The 22,731-nt window shown below is 41.3% G+C and overlaps 2 protein-coding genes across 3 annotated transcripts; one reads left to right on the forward strand and one right to left on the reverse strand.

Moving 5' to 3' along the window:
- Window positions 1-479: 479 nt before the first annotated feature.
- Window positions 480-15,725, reverse strand: ints6l (integrator complex subunit 6 like). Its single transcript, XM_062394156.1, has 18 exons — window positions 15,467-15,725; window positions 15,269-15,346; window positions 12,088-12,237; window positions 10,910-10,999; window positions 10,526-10,709; window positions 10,302-10,424; window positions 9,279-9,442; window positions 8,537-8,689; window positions 8,272-8,404; window positions 7,365-7,459; window positions 7,143-7,253; window positions 6,467-6,682; window positions 6,219-6,345; window positions 5,850-5,992; window positions 5,176-5,407; window positions 4,579-5,079; window positions 3,548-3,641; window positions 480-3,276 (listed from the first exon to the last, which is right to left on the reverse strand). Exons 1-18 carry the CDS (start codon window positions 15,575-15,577, stop codon window positions 3,174-3,176), a joined length of 2,808 nt encoding a protein of 935 aa, XP_062250140.1. The 5' UTR covers window positions 15,578-15,725; the 3' UTR covers window positions 480-3,173.
- A 1,694-nt stretch (window positions 15,726-17,419) lies between these two features.
- mospd1 (motile sperm domain containing 1) lies at window positions 17,420-22,672 on the forward strand. 2 transcript variants are annotated; one of them, XM_062394056.1, is made up of 6 exons: window positions 17,420-17,541; window positions 18,845-19,144; window positions 19,257-19,332; window positions 19,547-19,779; window positions 21,253-21,414; window positions 21,995-22,672. In XM_062394056.1, the coding sequence occupies exons 2-6, from the start codon at window positions 18,991-18,993 to the stop codon at window positions 22,024-22,026; spliced, it is 657 nt and encodes a 218-aa protein (XP_062250040.1). In that variant the 5' UTR covers window positions 17,420-17,541; window positions 18,845-18,990; the 3' UTR covers window positions 22,027-22,672. The 2 variants fall into 2 exon arrangements, with proteins under 2 accessions (XP_062250040.1, XP_062250039.1); XM_062394055.1 differs by lacking the exon at window positions 17,420-17,541 and adding an exon at window positions 18,433-18,732.
- Window positions 22,673-22,731: the final 59 nt, after the last annotated feature.

Consider the following 22,731-nt stretch of genomic DNA (forward strand, 5'->3'; position numbering starts at 1 on the left):
AAACAAGACAGGGAAAAACTTATTTGTTTTCTCATGTGAATTTACTTTCACTTCAGGCCTTAAAAGGATGCTGGTAAGATGTGGGGGAAAAATCACTTAGGTTAAACTTAATAGTGCCAGTAATCACATGTGACGTACCCCTACAGGTGTCAAACACAAACATACACATTCATGCTGCAGCTGATAAGAGGCTGGGTCATGTTCCTCCTTTTTCCACGCCCTGAGAATGTGAGTCAGATTCACGGATCACATCTGTAAACTAAAAGGGCAATCGAAACAGATACCTCTCCTACGGCTGATTGGCCACCGGGCCACCATATTGTGGATACACTCACTTCAGTCTCTGGATCTGCAGCAGCTGTTCAGAGATAGTGGCAAAGAAAATATAACCTCAGAGAGGGAGAGAGTAAACCCTGGGGATGTGTTTTTAGAAATGGACACAAATTCACACACTGACAGTAAAAACCATTCTACTAGTGGTTTATTTTTTTGTTTTCTTAAAAAAATGGAGCATGTTCATAAAACTTTACACTTTTGTATATGCATTTAACAGTTTACAAAATTGGCTTTTAAACATTTCCTTTCAAAATAGTTCATATACTCTGAAATAAACAAATTCACAAAAATAATCTATATTCCTTATGAACATTAAAAAGTACTGTACAACTGTGGTAAAAATGAGGAGAACCAAGGGGGAGTGCTGACTGTGGTTTGTGTGAAAAGCAGCAGAGGGCAGATAACCAGTTGTTCAACAACAGATGATCGTCCACTGAGCACAGATGCACAGATTCCTCTGACTAAAGTTGTAATTCTGGGAATCAATGGAGTGTTTGTTGTGCTGAGCTGTGTGTGGTGAGGGTACCAACTCTAAATGGATACCAACAGCTGCATTCACTGAACCAATGTTGTGTTGCTATAATGGCAGGTAGGACAACACCAATCCTCAATCAGTCTTGTGTTTGGTCCGTTCTCAGTACAACTCACTAATGTGTAAAAAAGAACAACTGATACTTCTAGATTCTAAACTATGGTATGACGCTTGTTTTCAGGAGTGAGTCAGTACAACTGACTTTAGTAACATATTGGACCCAGTTTGGACATTTAGAGACTAAATGATCTCAAGAGAGAAATGTTTGACGTTTCAACTTGTTGACAATAGAGTGGGCAATAAGGCCTCTGAGATGAGGGAAATTATTCTACCATTCAACATTTAGCTTTATCATTTATAGATGTAACTATCCCTTTAGTAAGGAGGCCCCAAAGGTCAGACAGGTGATACTTTTTATCTTGTGTTTCTTGTGCGCACATTATAATATCAAATGAAAAATATGTCATGGGAACAAGTTAATGTATGTGCAGGAAATTATTTCTGCTGATGATAATCGTTTGTCTCCATACATTCCAAGATGAAAATAAAATTTGATTTGCTGAATTCTATCCACCACGGTGAAACCACTATATCGACCATCTGAAGTCGATAGAGATCCATATGACTTTGTAGTAAATTATCTTTTGTAAATCAGTTAGTAACTAAGTAAGCACAAGATTCCGAACAAAGATAAATAATATCACCTGCTACATATTTTAGTATGGAATGTGTATTTTTGTATCATCTTATTCTGTTAAAAGTATCCGGTGCAAATACAGTTTGGTTTGTCATCACTTCAGACTGCTGCATCCAAAAACACAAAACCTGGACAATTTTAAACTCAGTTACTTTTTTAAGACTCTATTAAAGACTTTTTTATTGACAGCTGCTTTTTGACTCACTAGGATCAACATACCCTCGTCTGTCTGTCTGTCTGATGCTGTGTCGAAGGTATACTATCGTGTTGTTGAGCTACGGCTGCTGCTGTTTGTGCTTTGCCTGTTTGTCATGCAGCTGGTGCTCGCTACTCTTGTTCTGTTGTAGTATGTAATTCAAGTAATGCTTGTTGTCCCATGTTATGCTGTTTTGTTGTGTATTGGTATTGAGTGCGCCGAAACGTTTTTGAAGGAGTGTGCTTCAGTCGTTTTAGCATTTTCCCCTTTGCCAGGCTTCCATTGTGAATAGGAATTAGGTTTAATGACTTGCCTGGTTAAATAAAGGTCACTGACTAGATTGACCAAAAATACACATTTTATCGTTGGAAGTCCCCCTCCACGGAAATTCATGTTTTTAAACATTTTAAAAGGTCCTTCTTGTGCCTCTGAGTATTTCCTCAACACTGCAGTAAACAAATGCCAATTGGAAGAAACCAGGGGATTGTAAAGTAACAAACCTAATGATATCAATCCTGTCAACTTGTGGGTGGGGCTATGAATCTGGAAAAGGCTCCTTAACTGCAGGTGGCGCTGTGAGGGTGGGGAGACAGGGAGCGGGGGGCAGGGCCGTATTAGTGTTGCATTTTAGCCATTTCAAGGCATTAATGGAAATTTTTAGTTTATCAATAAAAGTTTCAGTAAAGTGATGATAAACTTCAGCATATATTGCTAATGCAACTTAAAATCACATCATCATTGTTTGATCCATATTGCCCACCCTTAATGTTAATGCATGTCAAGATCATCAAATGATTATTCTCCCAGTGAAGATGTTCAGTACCAGTATCAACACCAGATATTAATACTAAAAACATGAGGGGGACCCAATTGGATCAGATTCCTCCTGTCGTTCATACAGCTAAATGTTATTAATTACTCTAAAAACTGGTCTAAGACTAACAAACACTTTTCAGACCAGCTGAAGAAAGGTGTTTTAAAAAATAGAAATAACAATAACAGAAATAATCTGTCCTGTCCACACTCTGCCAATGAACGATCTGTGGGCTTACTGTGTCTGTCTAACGGAGTGTATATCTGAACAATGTGCTGATACAGACAAAAGCCGTATGGATGTTTAAGGCATCTGTCAATATAAAGAGGATTATATTAAAGTCTCTTTAGTCATCCTCAGTCGATCTGTGCTGGAGGCCCCTTCTCCAGCTAAACCCCTGACCTTCCGCCTCTAACAGGATGTGATGTAACAGCACAGGGACAGTAGGAGCGTCGGCTCTCAGTGCATTTGTCCTTTTTACGCCCCTAGCTTCTCAGTCTTTTTGAGGCAAGTCAATGAGGACCTCTCTTCGATGGCGGTGATATTCAACCGTGAACAAAACATACTTCAGTAACAAAAACCAGAGATGGCTTCATCACTATCTGCCATTGTCGTTGGACAGCAGCAAGGACGCCGCATGCTTCTCCTCCAACTCAGCAAGGATCAACTCCAGCTGCTGGATCAGAACCCGCTTCTTGAACCTGGTGAACAAAGTGAGAAGAACTGAAATACACATACAAACAGTAATTATACTGCAAATTACTATAAACTGTAATTATACTGCAAATTTAAGTCAAGGAATTTAGAAACCCTCTAGAAACAAGCCACTGAAGATTCTTTAAGGTTAAGTTGCTTTGAAATGCAATGAAAATATTTAGACACAGGTCTTAATGACCGGTTTAATGCCTCGCTTTAAACCGGGCAAAAACTCTTCCACTTAATCCTATGATATAAAAAGCGAGTCACTCTTACCTGATGGCCTCTTTGATGGCATGTTGGATGAAGTACCTCTTAACATTAAAAGGGCCTTTCACCTGCTGCAGGAGGGACTCTATTGCATCGTAGTCTGAGAAAAAGTACAGGGAAAGACAAGGATGAAGAAACTGGTCTAACGCTCCTAACATGGCATCTGCATATCGCTATATAAAAAAAAGGAAAATGTGGGGCAATTATTTCTAACATGCATTCATCTAACCCTAATGACAAAGAAATGTTTTTGAGGCTATATATTTAACAGTTTAAGTATTGACTATAAGCAAAGGAATCACAAATACAACCAAATTGTATAACGACACCTTTGAAAATAAAATGAAACCTTAAGCTCAGTCAAATTAAACTACTTGTATGTATCGACCATGTACAAAGCTACTGAGATATTTTTGTCAGTTTTTTTCCCTTTATTTGCTTTAATTTTAACTCACTGTCTCCAGCTTTCTTAAAATCCAATAAATTAAGTAGTTATATAATATTAGAGAAACTAATAATCTATTTCTATGTTTGACTCAAAACCCTTCTTGAAAGGTGGGTGTAATCAGCCCGTCCAAAAGATTTAAACAGTGTTATAAACAGTGACATGTAAGACTACTTTTGCCTATTTAGCTCACCTAGAAATGGACAAATTGAAACTGAATTACAGTAATGTAGGGGAAGTGGGAACGTATTGCACACCAGCGTATCGCTGAACTACATCACTATTTGTTTGGGTAGTTTGCGTCATGCTTTTTTTCCTTTGAGGACTAATTAAGTTACTTTTTTGAATGAGTTGGGTTAATTAGGAATTAGGAAGACAAACACAGATATGACCCGCCCTACTCGGTCTCTGATTGGCTTACGCTGATATTCTTATCCTAACTTGCTAATCAGAGGCAGAGTCAGGCGGGTTTTCAGAACACGAAGGAATGATGCGCACAACAGGCGATTTAGAACTGGGTATACGCTTTGCTGACTGAAAAATAAGCAGGTATACCCTGCACTACACGACTGGCTCTACCGCTCTAACTCACTTCGTCCAGGCTTGCGGACTTCCTTTATGACCCGCGTCCGCAGCTCTGCTTGGCTTCCGTCTAGTGGTGCTATGAAAATGGTCTCCAGCATTGCCATGTCATCGTCCGAGTCGTCGAGCTCGCTCTGCGGACTCAGTTGTTCACAGTTGTGTTTATCCTCCAGGGGCTGCTCATCTAGACAATCCTCCACTAGTGTCTCCTTCACTAGTGTCTCCTCCACTAGTCTCTCCTCCACTAGTCTCTCCTCCACTAGTCTCTCCTCCACTAGTCTCTCCTCCACCAGCCTCTCCTCCACCAGTCTCTCCTCCACCAGTCTCTCCTCCGTTGAGTCGATGTCCTCTTCCTGATCAGCTGCTACCATCCTGGACTTCTCCTCAAGGATCAGTGCAGGTGAGTTTTCAACTACAGGGTCCAACTCAGCAGGCCAGATCGCCCCCGACTCTGGCCCAAGGCCTCCATCGCCATTACTCTCAGGGACCACCAAGTTGTTGACATCCACTCCTGCAGGGGTGACAAAGAATTGTTAACACTTACTCTCTCAGTGACTTTCAAGCAGTACTGTACAATCACTTCCAATCTGTGTATAAAAAGTCTTACCTTTGTGCTGTGGGATGGGTTTGATGAGATTCTGCTGCTCTTGAATCGCCACCGGAGTCTTTCCCACCACCACATGGTTGGTGTTTGCTGGTGGAGTCTGTGGCCGCCGCAGCAATGGGGACATACTTCGCCTTCTCTTCACAGTAGCACTCGAGTTGGAATCATTGGAATTTCCTCTTTTCTTACTTTGAGGGCCTGCGACAAACTCATCTGCCTCATCGATCATCATGCCCTGAGATGCAGGTTTCAGAGAACAGAACAATTAATGATGAACGATGCTAAATATCGTATAAAAAAAAAAAAAAAACATTAAAAGGGATAGTTCACAGAAAAATGGTGTGGGGTGGAGGTGTGGGTGAAGTGTCTGAGTCCACAAAACACTTTAAGAGTCTCAGGCCTAAACAGTGTTGCAGCCAAAGTGACCTCTGAGTTGTTTTACGTCTGAAGAAGGGATCCCATTTACTTCAATTTTATTGGATTTGACTGCAACAATGTTTACCCCTGAGATTCTGTGTTTGGTGGACTCCAACACTCCACCCACCCCTCCACAGGCATAGTGGTAAGTGGAAGATCAGGTCAGGCGGAGAGAGTGTCTCGTTCGGATATTTGCGTTTCACTCATGTTCTCTCAGTTCAGTGCACGTCTGAAAGTTGCTTATGTCGACATGTCTTTACCTTCTTATCCTGTTTGAAAGGATTCCCAAATGTGTGCAGACGTTTCGGTTGGTCGGGGTCAATCTCTCTCAGAGGAGACGGCATCATCTTTAGGTACTCCTGATAGTTTCCCATCTGAGCCACTGGAATACTGTGCAGATAGTCTAACAACCACGAGGAGTTTTATTAGCATGAATATAATACTAAACGAAATACACAGGATTTCCTATAGAACTTTTGTGTTGGTGCTTTGGGTATGTGGTGGTTTGGGTCGTCAATATCATTAAAAGTAGAATGTTGCAGACAGTGATGTGTATGTATAGAATGTTCTTATGTTACTGCTGCAAATACCAGAGATATGACTATTCAAAGGAGCAAAACCTCACATACCTTCGTCTTGCCCTCGGATAAGTTTCTGTGATGTCCGCAGCAGATTGGAGCGCATTCGGGTGACCTGGTCTAGAAGGTTCCGTCTGGGGATGTCGAAGGCATTTCGATAAGCCTGAGGTTTTAAATCCTGCGAACACGTTAGTAAATCCAATCAGAGAAAACCCACCAAACTGTGCACTTCCCCTGTTTTTCCTGTAACTTAAAGTGTGTCACACTCTTCAGAAATGTCCTTGCTGTCCTAAATCTACCTTGTTGGGCAGAGCGATCTGGAAGCCAGCAAACTCTTTGAAGTTGATGTCCGCGAGTCGAATAGGCCCCTCCCCAGTGATTCCCTGCAGCAGCTGCTTGAAGTCTCGTCGGTGGGCTAGAGATAAAGAGCCGGAGTGGTTCTTCACCTTGATGCCTGTTTCTTGAGGAGCTTTCTTCCCCACGGACACGATTAAACGGTCTGACTCAATCTTTGCCTTTAGATCAATAAAAGAACAACAACATTTTACTGTCTTTCCAGATGATAAAATTCACACTTTAATGAAATGTTGGTTAACAGTACTGTTCGTAGCACAGACTCATTTAAGGATTACATTTAAAGCCTCAATCTGTGGTTTCTAAACATTTAAATTGCAGTCATATCTACACTATACTAGAGATTGATTTAATTCCATTTATATATTTACTATGTGCTTATAAATGTTACTGAATGTTACTGAATGAATGAAACCCTTACGGCATCAGAATAATAAATAACAAATCTCTTAGGTTATGGTATTGAGGTAGAAAATATACTACAACCTGTCAATCAATTTGAACGGAGAATTTCCTTCCAGAGTGAAGATGATTTTCAGTTGAAGGGCACTTTGACAATTGACGAACACACTAGCTGTATCACGCTGATGTAAATGGAGGCTGTGAGTGAGGAGTGGTTACCTGCTGACTGAGCTTCTTCAGATAAGAGATGACACTGTAACTCAGGCCGCAGTCCATCGTGTCTGCTATTAGATTAGGTGCACCCATCATCCTCAACGCCTTTTTTAAGGGCTGTTGGATAATTGTGGGGTAACAGTTTTGGGATATTAGTTTATGGGGAAAAACATAATAAATCAATGGATTACAGAAATGATCCAAGTAAGTGACATAGAATCGGCTTACCAAGACGTAGTATGGAGGCATCGTCTTTAGGTAAATCTCTAAGGCCTGACGCCACTTGAGGTTTGGTTTTAGTTTGTGCACTTTAAACAAATCATCTGAAAGGAGAAAAAGAAGAGAGGGATGTCTGAGAAAAAGAAAGGTTTTGCTGTTCTGGGTCAGTGACCAGTCAGTCGTCCACCTGCAGCTCCTCCTGCTGCAGTACACACAATTATAAGTGGCGAGTCTAAGCGAGAATTGCAAACATTTTGTTTTAGAGTGTTTAGCTCGCAGTGAGGGAGCAAGAAGCCGATTGGCAGTTGCAGAGCGGAGTGAACGGGCTGTAAGGTTTAAATCTTTCCTGGATGTAGACTAAACCCGATCCATTCACACCACGGAACGCAAGGACTAGTGTCTTGAAAAGGATGTGTGTGAGAGAACTTAGGAAGGTTGAAGACCAGTTCAGCTGCTCTATTCTGGATGAGCTGCAGAGGTCAGATGGCGCTAGCAGGTTGACCTGTCAGGAGGGACCTACAGTAGTCTCAGCGTGAGATGACCAGAGCCTGGACCAGAACCTGCGCCGCCTTCTGAGTGCCAAGGGGACGTATTCTCCTGATGTTGTGCAGCATGAATCTACAGGAACGTGTTGTTACAGTAATGTTGGCAGTAAGGGAGAGTTGACTGTCGTGTGTCACACCCAGGTTCCTAGCAGTCTGGGTGGGGGCTAACACGGAGTTGTCAAATGTTATTAAAGATTAAAAGTTTAATTTCCTCTGTTATAACCTTGTTATTTGTGATTATGTTTAAAACTTAAGATGTACGCAGAAGTGCTCCAGAAAAACGTCCTTTTTACATTAATTTCAGCTCTGACTCGATGACCCAGAATGTTTGAGGCCAATTTAACGACACACTTAACTGTCACACATCTTACCGAGAAGTGGGAGAAGGACTGGGAAGTTGTAAGGCATGACGAACAGGTTGACACAGGTAAGAGTGGTGCTGGCTTTAAGGTAGCCAAACGGCTGTCCCAGGTCATTCGGCTTCCCACTGCTGTTCACAAACACCTGAGAACAACAAGATTGTGAATGTTTGTAGTTACTGCTTCTTTGGTACTTTGCTGGTTTTCAGAATAGTCAACAGGAGTGAGAAAAGAAGCAACTCATCAGAGTTGATTGGTGTGTGAATATGTACAGTACCTGCCAGCACATGTGTGGAGATTTCCGTTCCAGAACGTACTGGGTGAGTGGAGAGGGCTCCAGTTCATACTTGTCAAACGGAAGTTTGTCAATCACCATGGGCTCACAGTCCACACATGAGAAACGCACCATGGGGTGAGCAGAGCGAGGAGGCTGAGAACAGGAGATGGAGACAGATGAAGAAATTGTTATTATCTGTGATTTGGAGCCATGTGACATCTTCGCAACAAAACACTGAAGATTTAAAGACAATGGAAATCACAGAGCAAGTTGGAGACTGGAAGATATTGGCTATGAGTCAAACTTACTGACTCTGAAAAACACTACTGCCAATAAAAGAAAGAAAGACAGGAAGATAAGAGTGAAAGTAAAAGAGCAGGTTTGTGGGTAAATGTGCATAAGCTGGGAAATGTACATCTAGATTGACACAGACAATATGAATTAGGGCTGCATGATATTAGGAAAACATGCGATAACGTTGAATGCTGCGATGAAGATATGACTTGCCATAAATAAACAAATGCTTGAGTACATAGGGTATTCAGAAAGTCTGCTAAGTGATTATTTGGGGCTTTTCCTACAAGTTAAGACCGTAAGAAAGTTATGTTTTAAAGAAGCATGTTGTAATTGTGAAGACGGTAAATTTGATAAAATATTTTGCAGCCCTAATATGAATAGCACGTGAATAACAGTGTTCTGTCAAAGGTGCCCCTGAGATATTTCTGAGTGTGTCTCAACTCACAAGCGTGGGAGAATTCTGGTCCGGCCAGAAGGACTCTGGTATGGGCCAATGCCCAACTGGCACGCCTGTCTTTGGGTTCGGCCGAACGTATATGAGTTTGTGGCAACTGTGCCACAGCTGAGGACTGAAGGACGACACAGGACGACTTGAGTCCACAGAGATATCTGTTAAACAAAGGATGTATGACATTAGACGGAAACATGTCTCAGTCAAATGCAAACAATTAGCAGTTTGAAAACCCTTTTTAGCACTGCTCAGACTTTCGGACCAATCGCAGGAAGTTGAGGCGGCATTAAACAATAGCAGAAGAAAGAGAAGCAGCTCATAAGGATTGCTTGCAGCGACAATACAATGTTTGCATGACAAGGATGTTCATTTGGCAGATTTTAAAATGGGTTGAGTACTGCGTCTGATGTTGGCGATCTTGTTGGTAATCCCATAATGATAGTACACTGGCAGAGTAACAAAAAAAAACAGTTCATTCATTTTCTCCATTCAAACTAAACGAATATTGCCCGCCAAACATGGAACACACCAACGTCAGACCCTCGTCCATCTACAAACCAATCAGTTTCAAGTATAGGTAGACGCAGCTCACGTAGGTGAAGATGACAGGACACACATATTTCATACAAAAGTCTTGGTGCACTCCCTAAATTGAATTGTGAAACCAAAACTAACTTGATCAAATTAAACAATGCAACAAATCAAGTTACCTCAGTATGAAAGAAGTTGCTTATATTCATCTGTTTTTGGATGATCTAGAAAATGCACTCAGTTCTGCTTTCAGTGTAAAAGTACAATGTGATGATCCACAATACAAAGATTCTCCGCTTCTTTCACCTGTTTTACTGCTCAGTGTCTTTGCTCCAACTATCTGTGATGATATAATGTGCTTAGTAAAATGTCCTGCACTTATTTTAGAAACCACTCGATTCATGTTTTGACTTTGCTTTTGAGCTATTTAAAATGTTGTGTATACCAAGCTGTTATGACAAGACAAGGCAGTTTATGAAACCTCACCTTCCCCAATGGGATCTGGCCCCGTCTTCTCAAAATTAATGACAACTCCACTTTGGACCTTTTGGACCAGAGATTCCAGACACTGGTTCAACATCCTCTGTGTCCGTACACAGTATGATCGCCCTGAGAAGAGAAAACACACAATGATCATATCATATGCCAAAAAGAATAGACACCCACAAAATGAATGACTCCACATGCAAAACCAAAAGAAAAAGTCCAACCTCCAGTAACTTCACACATCTGGGTGATTGAGGACTCATCTGTGGGGACACTACCGAGCTGCTCGTTGTCTGGTGTTGCTGCTCCCGGCAGCCTCAGCACCAACGCAAACAGACGCTGGTCCCACCGAAAGGGCTCTTTGGTCAGTTCACTGCCAGCCAGAGGAGAGTTCAGAGGCAGGTGCAGCTAGACGACAAGCCAGGGTTAAGGTGAGACACATAAGAGAGGAAATTAGTAAGTGCCAACCAAATCCACTGTTATACAACTTTACACTTTGTCATTAAAAAACTGAAAATGATTACATAACGATTTTACAAAACCTCTGACAGTATCAGTTGGTGCAGTGCATAGTGGCGCGGCCACATTTTGTATGTTCTTAATCTCACCTCATCTGGCACCCCAGAGCTGTGCGTAAGCTTGTTCCCATCGGTGATAGTGATGATCACAGATGGCTCGAGGAAGAAAGGGTTTCGTCCCTGAGAGTGAAATGATAACATTCAGCAATTAAATCCCAGTTTAGCCAAACAGTGACCCCATTTATTCCAACAAGCCTGACTTCATTTTCCAGACCAAATTTACTCTTGTGAGCTGTGACTTAAAAAACATTCACATCTCCTAAAAATTGGTCTCTGATTCTCACAGTGATGGTAAAATACACTCTAGGTTTACTGTTTAAACAGAGGTTTGACTCAAACACAGTTATTGGTTTGGTTTCGGGATAACACCCCTGATAAGCCTCTCGTATGAACTGTTTGGAAACTCGTTTTCTTTGCTTTGTGCTTCTACCACTGTGAGCTGTAGGGGTCAGACTTGATCAATACAAATACACAAATATTGACATAGTAGATTTATGCACTCCTGATTCAAACTAGTTTATTCATATCTGCATTCAAGTCAAGCTTTGGAGAAAAGAAAGTGTGAGGAGCGGATGACAGTGAGGACTGAGGACAGACGGATAGGATTAAACTACAATAAGATTCAGTAGTCTTAGTCTCCAGGGAAAGTAATCATTAAAAACTTCACAAGAATTCACATATGTTGTTGCCAGACATATGCTCCAGAAACTTTCCTGATAATTGCGTCTGGACATTTTTAAAAGTGCCTCTAACAATCAATTTAAATGCAGTGCACAATAGTGAAACCTCCCATTGACATTTAAAATAAAATCACAGAATGATATCACGATCATGATTTTCACAAAACTTATGTAACATTGCGAGATAGGACATGTTAACCAATTTGCAAGGGAATAATAATTTATCAGATTTAGATATCTACAAGTGTGTAATTTGGTGCAGCTTGATTCAAATTTAAGGGGACTGTTGGGGCTTGGCAGAGGTATGCATTCTACTAAATGTACTAAATTCTAGTTTAATAAAACCAAGTAAATATATTTTTATGTAATAAATAATTGATCTGCAACTAAGCAAAAATGGAAATTACTCTCAAAACGTTCAAATAAATATTAAGCATGGAAAAAGGAGGAATAGTTCTGCTATTCACTTGTAGCAACACATGAATTTGCTGCCAAATACATGCGTTATAGGATTTTGGTGTCAAATACCTGTCCATAGTTGTCGATGCCTGAGACGAGGCGGTTGAGGTTAAGCAGGTCAAAGGCTGTGCGAAGAGCGTGACCTAGTGTGGTCAGCCCAGACGCCTGCAGGTTCTTCAGCTCGCACATGAAGGTCGCATGGTTCTCCTTCCAGCCTGCCTGAAATACAAACATCAACAGTGGGCTAAATTCACTGCACAGCAGGAAAACTGACATTGCAGCAGAGCAGGCCTGGAGTCAAAGTGCATAGTGAACAGCCACACACAGAAATAAATCCAAGCCAAGATACCAAGACTTTGTAATTACAAACAGAACAAGTTCTGTTCAGGGACCATCACAAACCCATTGATGTTGACTGTCACCTTTGTTAAATCTAACACTTTTAATTACATATTAGTGACCATAAATGAGATCAGGTCAGCTGAAGCTCTGGAAATAGATGATAATGCTGTGAAAATTTAGACCCACATTTGAGCTGGAGGGTGCCATTTCAAACAAAAAAGAAAAGAGTCTAATTTCATAGATGACTTGCATCCCAAAATACACTCCCTACTGCTGCCTTGTCCTCTGTGACGGAGATCCACCCCCACAGGGCCGGATGTGGCCGTGTGACTGCTCTTGGACTTTTCTCCAGGGAGGTCAAGAACCTTATTGCTGCCGCTTCATGCTTAATCTAAGGATGACCTGCAAGCTTACCACTTCCTTTAATGGGCGAGGACAGAGGAAGCTAAGGACGTACACAGAGAGAGGTGGAGAAAAAGTATTGAAGTGTATCAACATGTATGCTCTGAATCAGAACAGTGGGTCGATTTTTGAATTATCATTAAATTAATGACGTTAGATAAATGCTGGGCTCTCATACAAGCAACCTCACTGTGTTGCTGAAGCAACAATTAAAGTGGAAGCACACATTCACAGTGGAAGAAGCAAAGAAACCAACAAACCAGACTATTCTGTAGGCAGTCAGAAATGTAAGGCTTGGCTTCCACTCAATAATTCAGACTACAGAATATTTCTATTTTTCTTCCTGCCCAACCTCCTCTCTCCCCCTCTACATGAACAATTTATTTCTTCTGTAACTGTGCAATCAAAGTATCGCCATTCAGCATAACCTTGTCCTTTCATCATAATCCTCGGTACACACAGCAGGCAAGAAAACAAAGCAGAAGGCACTGAAGATAGAGATAAGAAGATAAGTTGATGATGGACTCTACAACAAGGGAGAAGCAGTAGCAGCACCTGGATGGTTTTATGTGAGGGAGGAGAATTAGATCTTGGATTATTTGGCTGAGATGACAATTGAATGCTTTTTTCTATAATCTGGATTTGTGTATACTGCATTGACTTTGAGTAAAAACATTTTAGTTATCATTAATGACAGCAACTATGCAATGCAATTTGTTGTGACCCCAGCCCTATAATAACGTAAATGAGAATGACGTAGTAATGTTTCAAGTGCTGAGGCTGTGAGCTGAGAAATACCCTTTTTCCCTTTTCAATATGGAGGTCAATAAAGAGCCAGATATAGCCTACGTTATTTTAAGGCTTGCGCAGCTTTAAGCATTAGCACTGAGCAAGACTGTACATTAGTTAATAGATGATCACCAAAAATTATTTCCATTCTTCACAGTAGAAGATATATTGAAATAAACTGTTATGGTCTGTAGAATGGAGTGTGGCCCTGCACTAAATATGATGTTTGCTCAAAGTTATATTTGAGTAAAGACAAGTGGTTACTTTTAGAAATTAGCTCAGTTTATGAATCAAACTCGGACATAACTTAAATTAATATATGAAAAAAGCATTTCATCGTAGGTTAATTACATAATACTCATTCAGTTTAAGATATCAAGCATAATTATTTATTCAGTGTAAAAATGTAAGAAGCCCTTGAAGTGAGAAACACTAATAATATACAATTTAAAAGTATAATTAACTACATAAATCATAGTGACGGATTTAAAATCCAAAAATTATGTTACTTGCACAAATTCATATTTTACCAGCTCTCATTCTCAAATGACTTCAGCTGAACATTTAACTTCTTTCCATTTCATGTTTGTTTCTTGTAAGATAAATTAGAGTACATCCCTACTCCAAAGGCATTTAAATGAACCGTGTATAAAATAATACTACATTATTATTATATAGTAATGTCATAAATTACTGTGATATTATACTGCAATATTGTTAGTGTAGGAAGGAAAACTGAACTTTTAAAAGTATTGTAAAACCAAGTGCTTACTTGGACTGCATTTTGCACCATATGCCTGTGTATCGATATTCTAACCCTAAGGAGGAAAATATTTTCTCTCCTTAGCATTATCTTTATGGGCCATGATGCATGCAAACAAATTTTAAAAAAACTATCGTGTGGGCCTCCAGGCATTACTGGCGTGGGACAAAGTAAGGAACAGAGCATATTGTGTTGACAGAAGTGCTGGAGTGTTATTTGTAGACCGTGTTAGCCAAGAGATTTGTAATACACCAGTCACTGATGCAGATCAGGGAGTTCAGGTGCTGCGAGTCGTTATAGATGTGTTTTTATTGGGCAGTAGGAGCTCAGAGGAGGAGATGTAAGCCAGGTCATAAAACATGTCATCAGATGGGTGGTGAAGATGGCTCTCCTGACATGAGACCACTTCACAGATCCGGATGGGTGTGCGTGGCAGCTAGGGTTTGTTTGCTGAGCCCATAATGCTCATGTTAAATAATGATCTCATTAACACAGATCAATTTCTTCTACCGAACTCGCATAAAGATTCAAGACAAAAAAAAATAAAAAGAATAAAAACGTCACGGTGAAGGGGGTTTATCAACTTTCAGACCAGATTGGCCAATGGTAATGCGCGGATGAGGCAAGAGGCGGTCTAAAATACGATTGGCAGGCTCTTTGGCCAACCTTAACGCGGCACGGTTAAAAAAAAAGAGCGACGTCACAGGCAACGACACATCTCTCCGCCTCCATCTCAACGCCCGACACTTTTCTCAACACAAAAGCAAAATGTCCGCTGGATGTGGTAGTGCATCTCCGGGGCTGCGGGTTTTTGGAGCAGACAAAAAAGGCCGTTTTTCGCCACGGGGAAGCCGCCCAGCACTGACTCCATCCCAGACGGACAATAAAATCTCACTGACAGAAAAACACGTTGGTCTTATCAAATGTAAAAAATGGTTATCAGCTGCTAATTACCTTCACTCCGTATGGTGGATCATCGAATGTAACTAGCATGTACCTGTCGCCTCTACTAGCCGGGTCTCGGGCACGCAGCTGTCAGAAAAGGAAAACCAAAACAACATATATTAATTTTGCACGACCTTGCCCAAGGAACCCGAAGCTCACCAAAGCTGCACATTTGCTTAAAAGAGTCGGGGTGAAATCGTTCTTTACCTTCATAAAGACCTCAACCGCGCCTTTAGCAACGTCCAGATATGTCGTACCCAAATAAGTGCGCTGATTCATAGAGGCGGACGTGTCTAACAGGAAAAGTAAGATAGGCATTTTAAATGGAGAGCCGCGGTGGTATGCTTTTCTAAAAGAACTGATGTCCACATAGGAGCTATCGTGCGGCCAAGCAGCTCACACATGTGTGTGTATTTGTTCGGATAAGCGCCCCCTCCTGCAGAGGGCCGCTGCCTGTGGCCTCTCTCTGTCCGCCTCTCGACAGCTCTGAGCTGCCTCGCGCTGTTCCACTCCTGCTCCGGACCCACGGGAACGCCCCGCCAGCTCAGCCGCGGCCCCACTGGCTGAGCCCCTTTTCCACCGACCACGCCCCTTCACATATATTAATATATAACGAGGACGCCATGGCTGGTCTGCAGAGTGGCTCCTTCTTTACACTCCAGTGTATATGCTAAATTGTGAGAGTGTATAATACGATCGTTACCACTAAGTGACCTGCCTGGTTTAAAGTGAGACAACTGAAATCTGGAGCTGTTCAGATCACATTCAATGTTCCTGCCAAATCCACAACCTCCATCACCACACACACACGTTTGCATAGTTTTCCTTATTGGGACTTTGCATTGACTTCAATTCATTGTGTACGCCCTAACCAAAACCTCCTCCATAACCTTAGCTTAGACCAGTCCATGCACAACCAGAGCCAGAACCTGACCACCCTTCACATGTATCCATTGACTGTAACCTGGAGCTCAGAAAAGAGGTTATGTCTCATCAGGACAATGCTTTCATTAGTCCCCATGAGGTCCCCTGGTCCTGACAAGGTCAGGGTTTCTGCTGAGAAAAGTCCCCAGAGAGGGCAGAAACAAGCACACACACACTATCTTGTTTCTCAAAAGCTCCGAGGACACTCATAATACATTCCCCAGCATCTACACTAACATAAACCTAATTATTACCTAAACCTTATATATCCTAAACCTATGTCTAACCCTAACCCAAAGCTAAGTTTAACCCAAGCCTAATTCTAATCGAAACCTCATTCTAACCCTAACCTCAACCTTATTCTAACCTAAACCTAACCTAAACCTAAACCTAATTCTAACCCTAACCCAATTTTAACCTAAACCTTAGTCAAAAATCTAAAACCAATTCTTAACCCTCAAACAAACACACACACATACAACCACATCACCTCTGATTCTCTCCCTTGTCACTCTTTTGCTGCGTTCATGGCCCCTCACAAGCTCCACACATCCAACTGGCTTAATAAGTAATTAAGTTGAACATATTGTAAGTATATCAGTGTCACAATGTTTGTACCTAGGATGTGTGCAGCAGGGGTAGGACTCAGACTAGAGAGAGAAAATGCACAATTCGTTTAAAAACAATTACAACGGACATATATATGGTCACTTTCACCACAGCCCTCATCATCATCAGTCATCCCTGTTCCACGTTCTCTCCGACACCCCATGAAGGCAACATCGCTGGTACGTGACAGAAGATTTCATCAAAAGAGATTAAAAAAAAAATACATACACTCCATAGATTTAAAGGTCAGTGGAAAGTCATGGTGGCCAAACCCAGGCACAATGTAATACGATTCAGGTGTCTGATTACAGTTACTTTGGCAGCATACAGCAAAATGTACACAATTGCATTTGTGGTTGTCATTTGTTGCCCTTATAAACAGGTTGGATACAAACAATTTTTTAAATATAAGATTTTTTTTAATTTTTACAATTAATAAAGTATCAGGGAGGGAATCTTTATTCTGTAATAATTATCAATTATAAAATTGCAGTGGTATCACGTGGGCATTCATATTCCATATAATAACGTGATTAACGAGCCTTTGAACGACATCCTTTGAGTCTCTTATTTACGAGTTAGTTACTTCTTCCGCTTTGTTGACGTCTCACACGTACTGTGCCTTCCCAGCATTCACCGCGAGCTCTGCAGCATATTATTGACAAAGAGACGAGGCTGGAGGCGAACAACAACAGGGTGCGATCACACACACAGACCGCGGAGACTCTGACCTGTGTGCTGGCAACAAGGTAAAACCCTCCTCCGACTTGTTGTCTTCGTGTAGGACCTCTCTCGGTTGTGTCCTGTGTAATGACACCGCGCACAGACAGCGTTTAGAGGCGATCAGCTATCACCTGGGCTCGGACTAGCAGGCTAATGCTAGCTAACGTCACCAGCGCTGTACGTCGGTTAGCATTACACTGTAACGATGTGTTAACTACAGGGACAGAGCGAGCAACTGCGACCGTGAGCATGATGTTTTCTTTCTATTTCTATTTCTAATAAACACAGAAGCGTGAGGACCTTATATCTTGCGTCTGTTCACGCTGTCACTCACGATCACGCCACACTTTAAAGGCAGACTACAGTGTGTGCTTCAAATACAGTCTTTAGATACAGTCTTTAAATGTTAATATGACGAACCACAAACTACGACGCCTCAGTAAGTGATGAGCGAGTTCAGCAGAGCTTAGTGGACATGGAGGTGACCGTATCGGGAGGTTCACGTGTACGTGGAAAACAAAAGTGTTGATCGCCACTTGGATTGCGACACCACGAGCCCCTGGTTCCTCGAGTAGCACAGTAACCATGTAAACACAGAGACACGTGACCGGACAGGCCGAGCTCCTGTTTGTCTGAGCCTAACTTGATTAAGGTTCATGTTTTTGATGTAGAAAAAAGTGATGAGGAAAAAGCAAAACATGTGTTTATCGATAATTAAAACAGATATTAGTTATACTATAGTTAGATAAAGAATGTTAGCACGAGCATATAAATGTGCACTAATTCGTTTGAGACCATTGATGAATTATCTTGTGTAAACTGCAATAAAACAGCAAGGTGCCACTGCTTCATGTCAGCTGAAGCAGGGGCACCTCATAACAGGTTGGCAGTGTAACTTTGGGCCAAGCTGATATATTGTTTTTCTTTTCTTTCTTTTTCTCCAACATTACTTCCTGCCCAAAAAAATGCACAATTAATTTATTTGTAGAACAAACCTTGGCAGTGCATCTTACATGTTAAGCTTTAATGCATTAACCATAACAGAATATTGATGTGCAAAAAACTAAAAACAGCAGATGAATTCATGGAATAACACGGCACTCGTTGGAACATATACCTCCATCAAGGTCCATGACTCCTGTTTAGAACCACATCTCCTGGACCTGCCGCTTGATCCAGATCTGCATCAATATTTAGTCTTCTCTGACTTCAACCAAGTTTTGTGAAAAAAAAATTTTTTCTTACAAACCTACAAACAGATTACCTACTACTATTGTGCCTATGTCATTGAGTAACTGTACTTTATTATCATACTTTGTTACTTCACAGTGTCTTGTCATGGCTCTAAGAAGCTGAGGGCGGGAAGTGCCGTTTCCACCAAAAGGGAGTTTTGACAGCTGACAGTGGGTAGAGAAGGGTGGGGGGCCCAGCAGGCAGACCGTGGACGGGGAAGGGGACGAGCTCAGCTGGAGCCAATGCAGCAGCAGCATCGACAGCCTGAGCTGGTGGAAGGAAACCTTCCCGTGTTCGTGTTCCCCACTGAGCTCATCTTCTACGCAGATGATCAGACATCCCACAAGCAGGTGCTCACCCTCTACAATCCCTATGAGTTCGCCCTCAAGTTTAAAGGTTAGTGGGCAGAGGAAAATACAATTCATCTCATGCTTCTGTGTACACTATATCACATTTGGGATTATTTCTGAATAGATTGGTAACTTGTGCACTTGTTAATTTTTGTCAGTGCTCTGCACAGCGCCAAACAAGTACACTGTGGTGGATGCCACCGGTGCCGTCAAGCCACAATGTTGCGTTGACATGTGAGTTTGTTTTTTGTCTGTAGTATATTTATTTTTCATGCAGTGGTACATCTATGAAGTTGTTATTCATGCCCATGTCTTTGTTGTTCATTGATTTCTTTAAAAATATTAGAAGGTTTGCAAGGCAGCGTTGACTTTATATCTCCTGTCAGTTTGGGTTGTTTGTACAGCTGACCTTCCCACCTTGTTAAATAAAGACTATGTGTCCACCCAGAGTCATCAGACACAGAGATGTGCGGGCCTGCCATTATGGGGTGTACGACAAGTTCCGACTGCAGGTGTCGGAGCAGAGTCAGAGGAAAGCCCTGGGTCGCAAAGAGGTGACGGCGACGCTCCGCCCCTCTGCCTCGCAGGAGCCGCCCAGCCCCCGGCCCCTAGATGATGACCGCAGAATTAAAGAGCAGTTTGCAGAAAGCGAGTTTTTTGAACAGACTGCATTTCAAACAGGTGAGTAGAGCTGCCTGTTGCGTGGTGCTGTCACTAGATGGCGCCAAAGTCTTACAAAATATGTGCAAATATGGGAATGGGTGCATTCAGGTTGTTTTCTCCCATTTCCTTTAGCATGGCGAAATGGGGAGTTAGCCTTGAGGGAGATGTAACTCTCTGATTGGACAAAGCCTCAGTGCTAAAAAATAGAGTTGATCCTCATTATGAGTCAATGCTGTAACTGCATTTACCAGTTTGCCAATCCCATCACTGTTCACTGCTATGTGTTGCTAATTGGAGGACATATTGTAGTTATACTGATAAGTCAACAGTTTTAGTTTCATAAACCCTGTCTGATCTTATCCTTTAGCTACACAATCCTTTGAGGTCTAGAGCCTTCTCCTTGATTAGAATGAAAGTAAGTTTGCCTTTTCCATGCCACAAAATCTGTTTAAGGCACATAAGTCTGGGGAAGAGTTTATATATCTCGTATATTAAGCAGCAATGACATGATCCCACTAACAAGCCCTGTCTGTAAATCCAAACTCTGATCACACACTGTGTCCTCTTTCTCTCTCGCCTCCTCCAATGTTGTCTAAACACTATTAAAAGCACATCAGTGAGCCGCACCTTTGCACTGGGCATCCTCCTCATGCATTACCATGAGCGTGGACACTAGTTTATTTTGAGTGTATCCCACACACTGAGCTGCTGCTGGAAATACTCAGCAGACTGTAGCACCAAATGTGTGCTAGAAAATATTTCCCATATGCAAATACACTATTTAATCCTGTTTGAGTACTGTTTGCTAAAGTTAAAAGAACAGTTGTTAGAATTTAGTGACATCTAGTCTGCTGAATACCCCTCACCTCACCCTCCCCTCCCTTACATGGAAGAGAACCTGTAGAAGCCCTCAGTTCTCATAAAAACTCAAAAGGTGTTTAGTTGTCTGGTTTGGGCTATTGTAAAAAAACATGGCAGCCTCCATAGAGTGGACCCGCTATAAAGTATTACAATATAAAGGGCCCATTATAAGGTAAAGAAAAAAATTTAGATGAAACACAAGTGAAAACAGAACCAGGATTCTTTTTTATTTTCTATTCCTTTCTATCACCTAAATCTTACCAATCAACCCATTTTTTAATTATACAAATAGTTTATCATTTGTTCTAGATTTTTATTGTATATTCACGTTATCTGACACTGGATTCTTTTTATCTAATTATTTCCCTATTTATGTTTGAATTTAGTGCCCTATGTGAAGCACATTGCAGTGTTTTTGTAAACAGGTCTATAAATAAACATCAAACAGTGAGCTTCAGGCCAAGAGCCACAGACCAGCGGGGGATATCTTAAAGTAAGACACAGTAACATGTTGTTGGTTTGGGTCTTTTCATAGGATTTATTTTTACACCCTTAGAATAATTTTGTGAACTTTTCTAAATGATGAATCTGATCACAGTGTATCCCTGTGTGTGTGTGTGTGCTTGGTAGAGAGCCGTCCAGTTGCCGGAGGACCCAGTTTGCTGACGGTGCTGCTTGGGCTGGTGTGTATGGCCGCCCTGATGCTCCCGACGCTGGGGGAGCAAGACTCTACTGTGCCTCTCTACCTCCACTTAAGTGTTAACAAGAAACTTGTAGCTGCTTATGTTCTCGGTGAGTGAGCAATTCACGTCAGTGGATAATATTATTAATAACAACTTAATTTATTGAGAGCGTATAAAATGCTGCACAACAAAAAAAACAAATAGAATACAGAAGGAAGTACATAAATAATAATGGAAACCCCAAGTTAATTTAGGAATATAATTTTTTTACAAGACTCAAAAGAAGACAACGTCTTAGTCAGCCTTATTTCCTAACACAATTCATTACAAAGCCCTGATGGGAAAAGCTCTGTCACCCCTAGTTTCCTGCCTAGAACCAGGAAGTGTCAGTAAACCCTTGCCTGAAAATTACAAGCTATGCAAAGGTAGATGAGAAATTAAAAGGGTCAGAGATATTACCTGGGGTCAGGTCATGAAGAGCCTTAGAAGTCATCAATGTTTAAAATCAATCCTATAACATACAGGGAGTGAATGTAAAAACAATAAGTACCTTAGTTCTAGCTAATAGCCTAGCTGCTCGCTAGGACAAAATGAGGTTGCATTTAAGTTGGATCTACGCTGATATTATTGTATATTTTGTTAATATGAAATGACATTGTGTATCTGTGTTGTCTCCTATTATATTGTAGGTCTTCTTACCATGGTCATCCTACGCACATGAAGCGCTGGGAGCTGAGGAGGAGATTGAGGGATGAAAATGATCCAAAAGACTAAAGAAAAACATTCTCGCACCTTACGCTTCAGTGTGTAGAGCTGACAGCAGGGGACTGGGTCTATTATTATTCTAAATCGCCTCGTCCCCTCATACATACATTTTTTTTTTTTTAGCATACTCGTTTTTAAATCCACATATTGTGTTAATACATACATTTACACAACACTGAACTGATGCAAACAGGAGAAACCTCCGGAGTGTTGGTGTGAGAGGAGCCGTCCCTGAACAGGGTCTGTGAAGAATCATGAAGCCACTCGCCCGGAGTTGTCCTGTGGCCTCATATTGCCTGTGTTTGTATTTCTGTGGTCAATATTATTTTGAAGGAATCCACATGAGAACATGATACCATGTATATAAAGCCATTCAAGTTTTGTTATGGTACTCACCTGTAACCATTATATTCAATGTTTTGAAACATTTTCAGTGTAGACGTCATGGAGCTTGCAAGCGTTGATACCTTATCTGAGTGAGTTCTTTTTTTTTTCCAGCAGTATGATACTTTTACATGTCACCAAAGGAAAATATTTTTTCTTTTGTTTGCCGTATTATGTCAATGCTACATCAAGTGTTTAATAAAGTCTCCTTACATCTGTCTGGTATAATGTTCATAGATTAAATCAGGGTTTTTCATTTGACATTTTTAAAGGGTTG

Source organism: Platichthys flesus, chromosome 8 (genome assembly GCF_949316205.1).
Source record: "Platichthys flesus chromosome 8, fPlaFle2.1, whole genome shotgun sequence".
Taxonomy (NCBI): domain Eukaryota; kingdom Metazoa; phylum Chordata; class Actinopteri; order Pleuronectiformes; family Pleuronectidae; genus Platichthys; species Platichthys flesus.